The 13,630-nt window shown below is 38.5% G+C and overlaps 1 protein-coding gene across 2 annotated transcripts; it reads left to right on the forward strand.

Moving 5' to 3' along the window:
• The first annotated feature begins 10,614 nt into the window (after positions 1–10,614).
• On the forward strand, positions 10,615–13,611 carry LOC108343576 (actin-related protein 6). Of its 2 annotated transcripts, XR_001833511.2 has the most exons (9): positions 10,615–11,415; positions 11,802–12,024; positions 12,109–12,172; positions 12,320–12,404; positions 12,513–12,563; positions 12,694–12,756; positions 12,831–12,994; positions 13,067–13,225; positions 13,294–13,611. XR_001833511.2 is itself a non-coding variant. In XM_017581941.2 (8 exons), exons 1-7 carry the CDS (start codon positions 10,724–10,726, stop codon positions 12,958–12,960), a joined length of 1,308 nt encoding a protein of 435 aa, XP_017437430.1. In that variant the 5' UTR covers positions 10,617–10,723; the 3' UTR covers positions 12,961–12,994; positions 13,067–13,611. The 2 variants fall into 2 exon arrangements, 1 of the variants encoding a protein (XP_017437430.1); XM_017581941.2 differs by having other exon boundaries at positions 10,617–11,415; positions 13,067–13,611.
• Positions 13,612–13,630: the final 19 nt, after the last annotated feature.

A 13,630-nucleotide genomic window follows, 5' to 3' on the forward strand; every position in this document is an offset into this window, starting at 1 on the left:
AAACATTTGATGACTTGAAAGTTGAGATCACAGAGTTTGACGCAGTAGCTAGAATACACACATTCACTAATAGATTCCATTATAAGCATTGTGTGTTGAGAAAAGCTGAAAGAATATCTTTATGCAGAATAGCATGTGGCCACTCGATATCGGTTGTTTCCATGCAATATTCTCATCGGATGATTCAACCCTCTAATAAGGACCAATGTTGCGTCCAGGTTCACTTGCTTAAACCTTTCATATATTATTCCCATTAACAAAAGCAACAGTTGCAGCTCAGTGCACAGAGTAGAATCCTTTCTAAATGGGGGGTTATCCCATGCAAGGACATTCATAACAGGTGTCAGTATTCCTTACAATACTCCACCCTGGACAATTATAACCCTTTTCAAATTACTTTTTAAGAGTTTTTCATTGTCATATCTATTACTTTTATTAAGTTTATTTAATGTTCAATTAACTACACTTAACTACTACATTTAAAAGTAATATATGATTTTTTTGTTTTTAAGGAAAAAACGCTTTGTATGTTATAAATAAAAACAAAAAGTTTTAAAATTACGGATATAAAAGTCATGCAAGAGATGCACGATTTTAGTTATCATAGTAAAAGGTGAAGTCGTGCATTTTCACCCGTTTTTAGGTTCTGGTAATCGATTACAATAAATTTAATCAATTATTAATACTGAAATCATTTAGGGGTACATAGTAATTTAAATTACATGTCAATGTAATCAATTACAGTAATGTTTTAATCGATTATCACACTAGTAAAAAATCGTAATTTTAACTCGCATATTACACCTCGGTTCTAGCAAAACCGAAGCATATAAAAACACAGTGGCAGTTTCATAATATTTAGAGCACTATATGCCTCGGTTGTCACGTAACCGAGGTCTAAAGAAAATACTGTCTCGGTTATCAAGGTGAACCGAAGCATAAACCCCACAAATATTATATTAATTAAGTCTTTTTTCTGGAGGTGGCAGAGATACTGTCTCGGTTGGCAGAAAGACCGAGGCATAAGAGCCTTTACCGCCTCGGGGTAAGCAGGACCGAGGCATAAAAGCCTTTCTTATATGCAAAAGGAGGTAACTTTCCCCCAAATTCATTTGATAAAACCTAGTGAGACTGCCTTCTTTCTCGCGTGTGCAGCCTCGTCCCCGACCATTCCACGGCGGCATCATCTGCTCTGACTGCGGCCTCGTCCCCGACCACTCCATCGGCGACATCCTCTACTCCGAGTGCGGCCTCGTCCTCGAGTCCCACTCTGTGGACGAGATCTCCGACGGGCGACAACGACCCCAACCGTCCTCGAGTGTAGATCCTCTCACGACGATGACGGTCACGACACCCACACAGCCAACACAACCGCGAGATCGGTGGTTTCCCGCGAGAGAGAAACGATGGTGGACGCGGCGACGGCGAGGACGCGGCGGCAGTGAGAATTCCTCGATCTCCCTCACAATCTCTGTTTTCTGCGATTTCATCTCTGTTTTCTGCTATTTCAGTTTGGTTGCTGCAATTTGAGCGGCGAGAGAGAAACGATGGTGGATGAGGCGACGGCGAGGACGCGACGACGGCAAGGACGCGGCGGCAGCGAGAAGTCCTCGATCTCCCTCACCATCTCTGTTTTCTGTGATTTCATCTCTGTTTTCTGTGATTTCATCTCTGTTTTCTACGATTTCAGTTTGGTTGCTGCAATTTGAGTTTGGTTTCTGTGATTTTTGAGTTTCTGGGTTCTGTGTGCAGGTTGGGGTGGAGAAGATTGAATCATGGAGGCACGATTTCGGTTCTGGGTTGCTGTTTTGGGTAGCGGGTTGTTGTTCTGGGTTGCTGTTTTGGGTCATGGGTTGCTCTTCATCTTTCTGGGTTACTGTTAAGGAAACTCTCTGCATTTTTGTGAATCTCCGATCACCAAATCACCAAATCCTCCTGAACTGTGTTACCTAAAATTAAAAAAAAATTAAAAAAAAGTGTTACGGCCTCGGTTACAAAAAAATTCGAGACATAATCTTATCACTTTGATCTCAGTTCATAACCGAGGCATAAAATCTACTCCTTTTTACCTCGTCTGATTATGCACCGGTTCTTCAACCAGTGCCTATAACCAATTATAACCGGTGCTATTTCCACTTCTTGCACTAGTGTCAGAAGCAAAAATAGGTAAAACACATGAAAGTAATCGATTATGGGAGTTGGCAATCGATTACCAAAGGGATTTGGTTAGAAAACTTGTGATGTTTGCTTTATACTCATCATAATTTGGATAAAATGTATAAAATAGAAAACAAGATACAATATAAGGCATAAGTGTAATTTATTAATATTAAAAAAAGGATAAATATAAAGATGTAAGAATTATTGACAATACGAACATGTCCTCCTATTATGACCTTCGTTGCAATAGTAAGAATATTTTTTGGGTTTATCCGAGATCAACTAATCCATCTCATTTTGTGGATTCTAGTAGTGGTTGGTCTTATTGATGCCTTACGTCGCCTTTGAGCATTTGGTATGAAGTTTGGACCAGTATACGTAAACCAATAATCTTCAATTCAAAGGGGGTGATATTGTACATCATATGCCTTGTAAATATTGTGAATTGTGTAAATCATATCGATATATTGCATTAGTGCTATATGTGAATATGCACAAATGACAATGACATGATGACAAGAGAGACGAATAGCTTGAAATTGACCACAATCACACCACCATTTATTTAGCCCAACGTTAAATTGGATGTGAGCGATATTGGTGAGGGGTTGAGATTTCTTGAATGTCAAATTTAAAATTTTCTCGATCATCACGATGAACATGACCAAAATGTCGATTATTATTGATTTTTCCATATAATGTTAGTAATTTCTTTTGGATATTGGTGGTCTACTTGTAACATGTATTGAGCTTTTAAGCCTTGTTCAACAAACGACAATTGTGTCTTCTCAAATGTTGTTTTGATTAGAGCACAAATTGATGATGAATGTGCTCCTTTTAGCATAAAGTTCATGCACTTAGCAAGATATTTGGTCATATGTCCATATCTTTTGCCTACATAAAAAACTTGAGACCATTTTTTTAATGGAATTTTATCTATCTAAGCTACTTGTTGGGAGAATTAGTCTCTCATTGCGGCAAATTTTTCTATTATAATGGGTTGCTTCACCTTGTAAGTTATAAGAACATAATAAAAAATATATAAGAGTTAGTATAGGAAATTTAAAAAGTAATTCGATAGCAAAGATTAGTTAATTAGTACCCATGTTTATGAATTGTCGCCCGAGTTCTTGATTTTTGAATTTTTTGTTGAAGTTCAAGGCTAGATGTCGTATGTAATAAACAGAGTTTATACCATCCTTTTCCCAAGCAACTTATTCTTATCTTAAGGCCGATAATATGTCCTTCCTTCTGCAATGATGATGCAAAGATTTTGTTGAAGGGTAACATGCTCTCGAAGTAATTGAAAAAATCATATCAATGCCTCTTTGTCTCACCTTCAACAATACCAAATGCCAATGGGAAAAAGGTTTCTATTGTCATCTTGAGCGATCGCGGTGAGCAAAGTTTCATGATATTTACTTGTTAGTAATGTTCCATCCACTTGGACAATGAGTTTACAATATTTGAACCCTTTTAGCCATGGACTGAATGAACAAAAAACTATTTCCAAAACATAACATGAGGTGTCTGATACTCCATCGACATTCACGGGAGAACTAGTGCATTGGACAATTGTCCCTGGATTTGCATCTTGGACAACTTTTAAACACATGGAAAATGATTATAAGATTCTTCCTAGTCACCAAAGTCCATTGCAAGAGCCTTTTGTTTTATCATCCAAGCTTTTCATTACGACACTATATATCCAAAACGAGGTTTAATCTCTGCAATTAAACTTTTTATGGGAATTAAGGGATTTCTCCTAACAAAATTGGACTCGATCGAGGCTTTGTGGTTACTGTCAATATTTGTATGATCTTAAAGAGAGTACTTTTGAAAAAGAGGTATGAGGTCCCTCAATGTTCTTGATTTCATAATGTTGGCGGACTTTGCTATATCCTGCTCGTAAACACCATTGACAATCGTTGTAGTAATCCAAGCATCGAACTATGTATATGTTAGGCTTTGATTCAACAATGTTGAATTTATATCCATTGTTGTTTTGATATTGTTTTATTGCAAAAATTGTTTCCTCCTTTAATTGGAATTGCATACATTCATGTACTCGTTAAACATGATCAGTTAACTACAACATATGGTGGTCATCCTTTTATTTGTTATGAAGTGTGTTTTCCAACTCATCATCGTCACTAAATTCATCGATGTTATCTAATATCAACGATTCATCGTTATGATTTATGATGATGAAGATGCTCCAAAGTTCTAGGAGACCATTAGTAGGTAGTGTTTTGGCATTTCACGAGTAACGCAACGCGAGATCGGAAAATGAAGTTGAGGATGAAAGAATTGCAACAATGTAGGAGTTAGCATGCGACAGAAAATAGGTAAAGATAAAGGAAAAAAGTGAGAGTTGTGTTTGGAATAAAGTACAAGTGTTGATGGATTGGCAAGCGTACCAAATCGCACAAGTAATATAAAATGGTAAGACCAAGTATCGTATCCCAGAAGACTCTCGACACTAAACAGTTGTGTGATAACTCAATTAATTAAGACTTAAAATAAATGAGATCATTGGTTTAAAATGCAAAGACAACAAATTAAATATGAATGCAAATTGATCAATAGTAGAGTAACACAAAGATGAAGGGATGTTGTTTAATATGAGATGAATATATTGTTGGGGTTAGATTTCACCAAGTTCCCTCTCATGTATATAAGAATTTCTCTTTATGCATTAATGTTAATGTCACTCACTAAAGTACTTAGAACCCAAGCCCTTGGCGCAATAAGCCTGTCTTAATTCCTAGTTCGTGCAATTCCTAGCGTTCCTAGAGAATTAAGTCTGAAGATAAAGAGCTTAAGACGACCAAGTACTCATACCCTCATCCCTGAGAAATATTACCCTTGGGAGAATTCAACAAGAACCTGAATTGTAAGGAACCTCCCGACACTCATACAATTCATAAGTCATGCACTAAATGAGTTAAATAAAGCAAGCATTAGAAATAGATGAATTCCCTAACAAATAATGAATAAAGCATATAAATTAAGAATCAATTCAAATACATGAGAGTTCACAAGGTTACATCATTCCCCAACAACAAATAGAGTTTAGTTTCCCATAGACATGGAGAAACTATATGAACAATGGAAAAACATGAGATAGTAAAACCCTAAGAGTAGAAGAGGAAGCTCTTGCCTCTAGATCTGCCTTTAGAGAGTAGAAGAGTGTGTTGTTGTGTTGCTCCAGCCAGAGATACAAAACCTAGAGTGCCTGGGTCCTTTAAATAAAGTTGGAAAAGAGTAGAAACACAGCCCGGTCCAAAAGAGTTGAAACAGATCAAAAATTGGGCCGGATCAGCAACGTGAGACGCTTGGACGCCCCATTTAGGGCGCCCGGGCGGTGGACGTCGACTTCCATAGGGCTTAAGCCTTCAGTTTCGCCCAAGCTTCGGGGTTCGTCGCCTAGGGAGGGCGCCCGGGCGGCTGTCTTCGATTTTTCCATGCCCAAGCCTCTTGCAGCTCGCCCAAGCTTCGTGCGGTTCCCTCTTCTGGTGCTTTTCTAGGTCTTTCTGAGCTCTATATCCTTAGTACTTCATCTCTACTTCCTGTATTAACTCTTTGTCTATCAAAACAAAGGGAATTAGTCATAAAATCATCAAATTCAACCTCAACTCTCTTATTCACACAATTTAATGAAAAAGCATGAGCCCAAGCAAATTTCTAAGTGAAAAAGGTTGCTTTTAGTATCAAAATTACATCACAGATAACGATATTTTAAACCGTTATCAGCAAGCAAGAAAGTGGTTTTTTTAACTCAATATTAGATGGGTTAGTTATAGAAACCATTGCAATTGTTCATTCTCAATGCAATTTTACATCGGTTTAAGTTACAACCAAAGTAATAAGGACCTCAAATTTGATTTTACATCAGTTCTAGTAAGAACCGATTAAATATATGTTCTTTTTATTACAAAATTTTCGTCATTTTTTATTTCTACATCGTCTTTTATTAAATCAAAATAGTATATAGTTGAAAAAAAGGTAATTTTGTATTGGTGGCATCAATAGTAATTAAATACACACAAATACAACATAAAATAATATAATGTGTAAAAGTTTGAAGAACTTTACTGTATAATACTCTTATGCCACTAGTAAAAAAAGAGGATTTAAACTCGCACAATATGCTTCGGTTTAAGAGCAACTGAAGCCTATAAGAACGCGGTGATATTTTTGTAGTTTAGTCGAACTTTTCTACCTCGGTTCACTAGGGACTCGAGACATATACACCATATGACCCCAGTTAAAATTCCAACTGATGCCTAACACCCTGAAAAAATTACTTTTTGAATCCTGATCTTTTACCTCCTAGGGATTTAGGATTTATCTATTTTTTGGTTTGGTTTGATTTTGCAGGTTGACGTTTCTGATGAGGATGAATGGTTTTTGCGTTAAAGCAATGATAACATTGAGGCGCGATGAGGTGGTGGATGCGCGAAGTGAGGTTGGACGAACACTGTCTGCGTCGTAGCGGCCATGGAGGTTGAACGGGGTTGCGCCATTCAGACGAACATGGAGGTTGGCGGCGACGCTAGGTGGTGATGAACTGAGCTTCATGATGGTGCGTCAGTGGAGGTTTCTGGTGAAGAAGATGAGTGCGAAGACTTGCGATTGGGGTTTTTCTGATTGTAGGTCTATGTTGATGGTGGTGGTGCGAATTAGGGTTTGATGACGACGACATTAACGGTGAAGATTGGGGGAAACTGTTTGCTCCTGCCACGAAGGAAAGATGATGCTCTGTCGCGAGTTCTCTGCGCACGATGAAAGGAGGTTGTCATGATTTGCATGGACATTAGCGGTGGCTTCTTCGAAGGCGGTGGTGGCGCAATATGTTGGTTTCCTTTCTGATTGCAGGTTGTGCGAAGGAGAAAGAGAGCTCTTGCAATGGTAATGACGATGGCCTCATGGAGCTCGCGAGGTGTTGTGGCACGATTGCTGATGACAGCAGCACGACGCGACACAATATGGTTGTTGATGGTGCGGGAGAAGCGTGATTATGGGTGGCGACAGTCACGACGACGTCCTAGTTCTTTGGCTTGGTTTCTATTTCCTGCAGGTTCCCATTGATAGCGGCGCGATTTTGGAGAATGACATGGAAGAGACTCGTGATTTGGCTCGCAGAGATTTTGGATGCGTTCTCGGAGATTTGTGAATCGCAATGGCCATGGAGGCATTCCGGTATGGTCTGATGCGGTGGAGAAAATTGGGTGGTGGCATGAGATAGTAGGTTTGTTGCGGAACTTTAGAAGATGATGGTTGTGACGAGTTGGAGAAGAAGACTTCGCGTGGTGGTCTCTGCTGGTCCGGTAAAGGTGGCACGGTTGTTGGGTGGTGGTCCGATGTGAGAATGGAGAGTTGAAGATTTGTGGGCACCTTGTTATCAAGCTTCTTGATGGAAGCAGCTCCATACTTCAAGTGAGACCTCTCCCAAACTCAAAATGGACGTAGCGGAATAGAGAAACGAGTGATGTTTATGATGCACGCCAAATGTTTGTGAAATGGTTGAGTGGAGGTTTGGTGAGTGTATGAGATTTCTCAAGCTCAGAAAGCCTTCCAAAAGGGAAGGAAGCTAGAGGAGAGAGTGTAGAATAAGCACAAGATCATTTGAACTCTGAAGATAAGTCTGGAGTAAACTCAATAGCATTTCTTTATCATTTCAAAGTTAAGATTTACATGGAAAAGAGCCTCTCTTTTATAGGTGAAGAGAGGACTCCTTTTCTAACTTTGCTAAGCTTCTAAGAATCACAAGTGAAATGTGTTGGAGAAGCTAAGGAGCTTGAGACACAAGGTTCAGCCAAGCACACATTAAAAACGTGCAAAATGTGTAAAAGCTGTCAAAAATGGTTGGGCGCACTGTGCGATGGCTGAGAGAATTTACAATCCGAAAGCCATTTCTCTTTGTAATCCTAATCCGGAAGCTAATGGTTCAAATCCAGAAAGCACTTCAATTCTTCTCTTTAGTGATTCCCTTGCTTCCTTTGGCTCACCAAGCTTCCTTGGTTATTTATCCATGGTCTCCAACCTTTATTTGTGACCAACAAAATAATACAAAAGTTTATTTAGCAAAGCAAATCCATCTAAGACATAGATAAGGAAAGAGCTTTAGAAATCCTTATTCCACTTCCCTTTCTTTAGTCTTAGTTTAAGTTGTTACTTCTTTGGATGGAAAGTCCCTAAAGGAGTTGCCATCACTTCTCGAGAGTGAAGATGCCAAAGGTGCTTCCTTGCTTACTTCTCTGAATAATGTCATTGATATGTGCCCAAAATACAATCTGGTGTGTTCATTTTAAAAAGTTTGACATTTTTGTTTAATCCCTTAAAGTTTAATTGATAGACTTATTTGTATCAAAAACTGTATTAATCTTGAACTGTTGGTGAAGATCGTTGAAGCTTGAACATCTTGAAATGTTCGTCTTCACAGAATAGAATAATGACCCAATAGGAGAACTCGAACAGCGTGAGAAACAACTTTTTATAGACTAAAACAAATAGAAAACATAAAAAACACTCTACTGCCTTAGTTCAGAAAGAACTAAGGCGAAAAGTCCTTCGAAAAAAAAATAAAAAAAAGGAAAAATCCTATTGCTTCGGTTACCTATGAACCGAGGAAAAATCCTACCCCTTTTTGCCTCAGTTGTGAACCGAAGCAAAAAGCCTACCCCTTTTTGTCTCGCCTGTATATGCCTCGGTTCAAGAACTGTTGCCTATGGGCGAAAATAGCCGTTGTCGTTTCCCTTGACTGCACTAGTGTGCTTAGCCTGAAGGAACTAGTCAAATAGTATATTATGTCTTGCAAGCTTGAACAAGCCACAAAAAATAACCGGGTTTCAAATGTTAATGAAGTTTGGTTAGTTCGTTAAAAACTATATGTAATTTTAGATTAAGACAAAATAGTATAGAAGCCCTGTATTTTTACCTTTTTAGTATTATTTGCTTAATTTAAACAACTTTGAGTTGTGTTTTATCCCTTGCAAGAACTCATTTAAAGTATTCTACACAAACCTTAAAGTTAGTGGTATTGACCATATCTCTAGTGAGGTGAAATCGACTAAGATTATAATCAAACATGTAGACTGGATCACTATATGCAATCTGTGATATGAAGGTTGCAACTTATCCTTTCAAACCAGACTTGAGGACCTACAATACGGCGGTTCTGAAGCTTTAAACTCCATGGTCAAACCTCACCTACATGGTCGAATGGTTAGGAATGCAGGAAGTTTAAATATCTATGTCAGACTCTTGCATTATGTTCTTGTTCATATGTTGTCATCTCGAGATACAAATTTAGTTAAACTAACTCATGGGGACATATTCTTCTTGTGGTGTTTGAAATATAACATTGCCATCAACTGGCCACATCACATTATGCAACACATGGTAAAAAGAAGGAACAACATATGTCTCTTCCATTCGCAATGTTGATTACAAGAATACCTGTTCTCTTTGAGGTGGACCTGAATTATGAGAATCTTATTGAATCAGGATGTAATAACTATTTTGATACAAAAACATGTCCAAATTGAATATTGTTAATGTCAACAACATTTGACAACATGGAAGGGTAAAGCATGCGGATGCACATGATGATGATGATGAAGATGCTCTAAATGTTGCAAAAAATGTTGCTAACATTAGATCATAACCCCAAATGCAACAACAAACGATACAACCAGATCGAGTCTTAATTAAAGATGATAAGTTTACATAAATTATGGGCATAAATGATAATATCCAAGATAGTATTTTCAATTTGATATTGATTTTGAAGCAAAGATTCAACAACATTTACACAAGATTGCAAAATTTGAAATATCCATCAATTATATTAAATAATTTTCCATCTTTAATTTATTAGGTTGGTATTAACAAATTGAACTTTATATTCAAAACTTATTTTAATTTAATATGAATATGGATAATTTTTATTTATTATGTAAAATTTAATGTACTTTTCGCTAACAATAATTGAACTAATAATAAACAAATTATATTTAAAAAAGTATATTTGAAATTTATTCCTACTAATCCATTTTATACATTTTCCTTTTATTTTGACAATTTTAATATTTTTTATTAATAACAATTTAACTTTTTTTAATATAATTTTCACGACTTAAATTTAAATTTGAATCAAAATTCTAAAACAAATAAAAAATAATCATATATTTTATTAATGAATTTTTTATTAATTTATCACACTTATCATATCATTCATAAATTCTGAAAAATAAATTCATTCAAATTATTTTATTTATATATTCAAATTTCTTAATCCAAATAACACCTCAGTTCCCTCAAATTAATCCATTGAGCTTCCTTTACATCCATTCCCAAATTCAAACACTATCTAAAAGGTAAAAGAAAATTAAAATAAATAAAAGATGGAAAGTGTATTTAATTTAATAAAAAAGAAATAGAAGAAAAGCCCTCAAGTATTGAATTGAAAACCCAGGAGGGAAGTGTGACGGCTGAATGAACCCATTTCAAAAACGCCCTTTCAAGAAAACAAGAATAAATACTTCCGCCATTACTGATGTCCACATCCACCAACGTCGTCGTTCTAGACAACGGCGGTGGGTTAATCAAGGCGGGCCTGGGCGGCGAACGCGACCCCTCCGCTGTGGTCCCGAACTGTCTCTACCGTCCCCCAGCCTCTAAGAAATGGCTCCACCTGACCTCCGGCGACGAGGACCTCACTTCCGCCGCTGTGCGCCGCCCCATGGACAGAGGATACCTGATAAACCCGGAGCTACAGCGCGAAATCTGGTCGCACCTTTTCTCCTCCGTCCTCCGTATAACGCCCTCGCAGTCCTCGCTCCTCCTCACGGAACCCCTCTTCACGCTCCCCTCCATCCAACGCTCCGTTGACGAGCTTGTCTTCGAGGAGTTCAACTTCCGGGCCCTCTACGTGGCCCATCCCCCCGCTCTAGTCCACCTTCACGAGGCCACCCGCCGGCCCAGTGGGCTTCTGTCCCGGGCCCAGTGCAGCCTCGTCGTGGACGCAGGGTTCTCCTTCACCCACGCTTCCCCCGTCTTCCACAACTTCCCACTCAATTATGCCGTGAGGAGGATTGACTTGGGCGGCAAGGCCCTCACCAACTACCTCAAGGAACTCGTCTCCTTCCGCTCTGTCAACGTCATGGAAGAGACCTTCATCATCGACGACGTCAAGGAAAAGCTCTGCTTCGTCTCCCTCGACGTCGACCGCGATCTCTCCATCGCCAGGTTTTCACAATGCTCACTGCTCACTTTTAACAACCAAATTCTTACCTTTTACCTTTTACTCATTTTAAACTGAGTTTGAGTTTGTAAACTTGAGGGATGAGCTAGAGTTACTGCATCAGTGTGTCTACCGTTGTGTGATTTAAGTAACCTACCTCATCTGAAGAAAATAAGAAGGAAAGATGAAATAAGTTTCCAACAGCTTATGCATGAGTTGAAAATCATTTTTTTAGAGATAACTACTGAAAGTTTGTACAAATCCGAGATTATTCAATGTGAAACCAAACACACAGTAACTCTTAGGTATACATCTTTTTTGTATGCTATTGTATGTTACTGCATTGGAATAATACTATGGCCTGAAAAATACTTCACGTGTGATTTTATAGGAAGAGTGGGAAAGAGAATCTCTTCAGGTGCACCTATGTGCTTCCGGATGGTGTCACACATACAAAGGGGTTTGTTAAGTACCCAGACCAGGCACGGCGGTATCTTGCATTGAGGGAGAGCAGCCTTCCTTCTTCGCTGCCAGTGGAGGCAGACGTGATTATGAATTCCTCGGAAATTGCCGAGCAACCAGAGGACAGAAAAAGAGTTGATTTGTCAAAAAATGTATTAGTCAGTGTTTCTTGCAGTGTGCCATTGTTTTTTGTGTCAGTGTTTTTAACTTTATGTTTTACTTCGTGTGATCTTTAGGAGTTTGACTTGACCAATGAACGGTTTCTTGTGCCAGAGATGATCTTCCGTCCTGCTGATTTGGGTCCGTGGATACAACTTGATTTTTGTTAATTTTTTTGTTGACGATTTCTCTAGAGACTATAAATGATGATGTTGGTCCAATTTGGTTGTTTCTCTTTATTTGTTGGCTTTTCTTTTTCTGCGTATTGCTGAGCAAAATGTTTTGCAGGAATGAACCAAGCTGGGCTAGCAGAATGCATTGTGCGGGCTGTTAATGCGTGCCACCCGCAGCTCCATCCTGTACTCTACGAAAGGTAGGCAGTTCAGAGCATTTGATTTGATGGTCCTGTGTGGGGATATATGCATGTTTCTTAATTTGTCACACTCATTTTTCAATCCTGTGTTTGCATTGTGTTTTGCAGCATCATATTAACTGGTGGAAGCACCTTATTTCCTCAGTTTGCTGAGAGATTGTAAGTTTTTTGTTGGGGTCACTGCAATTCGTACCATTATGTCATAATGTTTTTGGTCGTTGGTGATGTATCTTTTTTGCCCCGTATATCATGGTGTAAATGTTTAATTAATTGATTCTACATGCGTCAGAGAGAGGGAGCTTCGACCTCTAGTTCCTGATGACTATAATGTGGAGATAACAACTCAAGAAGAGTAAGCATCTTCCCTGAATATTTTTTGCTTCTAATTTGATATTTTCTACAAAAGTATTTATGGTTCTTCTACAGTCCCATTCTAGGTGTTTGGCGTGGAGGGTCACTGTTGGCATCAAGTCCAGATTTTGAAGCAATGTGTGTGACGAAGTCTGAGTATGAGGAACTTGGTTCTGCTAGATGTCGCAAGAGATTCTTTCATTAACTATACATGCTATCAACATGGCTACCCCAATATTGTATGTATGCCTAATCTGTAATATGTAAGCGTATTTGTCTTTTTTTTTTATCCCTTTTACCATTTCCTACAGTTTCCTTCCAAGCTAATGGCACGTGGGAGAGAAGGTAGTGGACTGCCAGTGCAAGAAGGGTGCAAATGGAGAATATTGTTTGAACCCACTGTACTTTAATTTGAATGGTTCAGCCATGATTCTGCTCCCGTCTTTCCAGGATTCTTACTTGGGACCCAGGTGTGAATTTTGGATGATCATCCTCTGCGCAAAGATTTTATTTGAGAAACCATATGTGTTGTCTACAGGTATCAGGTGAACATGATGCAGGCATGCTGGTAATATCGGATTGAATTCCATATTGGATGGCGAGTTCAATGTTTCATTGCAACAGAGCTGCATGCTTACGAGATGCGATCTATTGTGATGTCCGAAGGATTTAGATTTTAGTATAATTCTTAAGCTAGCCTTAAGTAGTTCTTTTTCACCTTAAGTGTGTAATTCTGTGAATGTGAACTTTTGGGGTTCTTGCTGTATTTTATTGTAAGTAGAATTATCTCCTCTCTTTTTCTTGCCAATGCGATCTTGTTTAAATGAATGCAATCATCAAATTGCATTTTGAATCAGTTGGTCTCAAATTCCCCT

The sequence above is a fragment of the Vigna angularis genome, chromosome 1, assembly GCF_016808095.1.
Source record: "Vigna angularis cultivar LongXiaoDou No.4 chromosome 1, ASM1680809v1, whole genome shotgun sequence".
Lineage (NCBI taxonomy): Eukaryota > Viridiplantae > Streptophyta > Magnoliopsida > Fabales > Fabaceae > Vigna > Vigna angularis.

Coding starts and splice junctions, on each gene's coding strand:
- LOC108343576 (XM_017581941.2), top strand. CDS start 10,724: ATGTCCACATCCACCAACGTCGTCGTTCTAGACAACGGCGGTGGGTTA. Junction 11,416..11,801: donor CGCGATCTCTCCATCGCCAG/GTTTTCACAATG, acceptor GTGATTTTATAG/GAAGAGTGGGAAAGAGAATC. Junction 12,173..12,319: donor CTTCCGTCCTGCTGATTTGG/GTCCGTGGATAC, acceptor AATGTTTTGCAG/GAATGAACCAAGCTGGGCTA.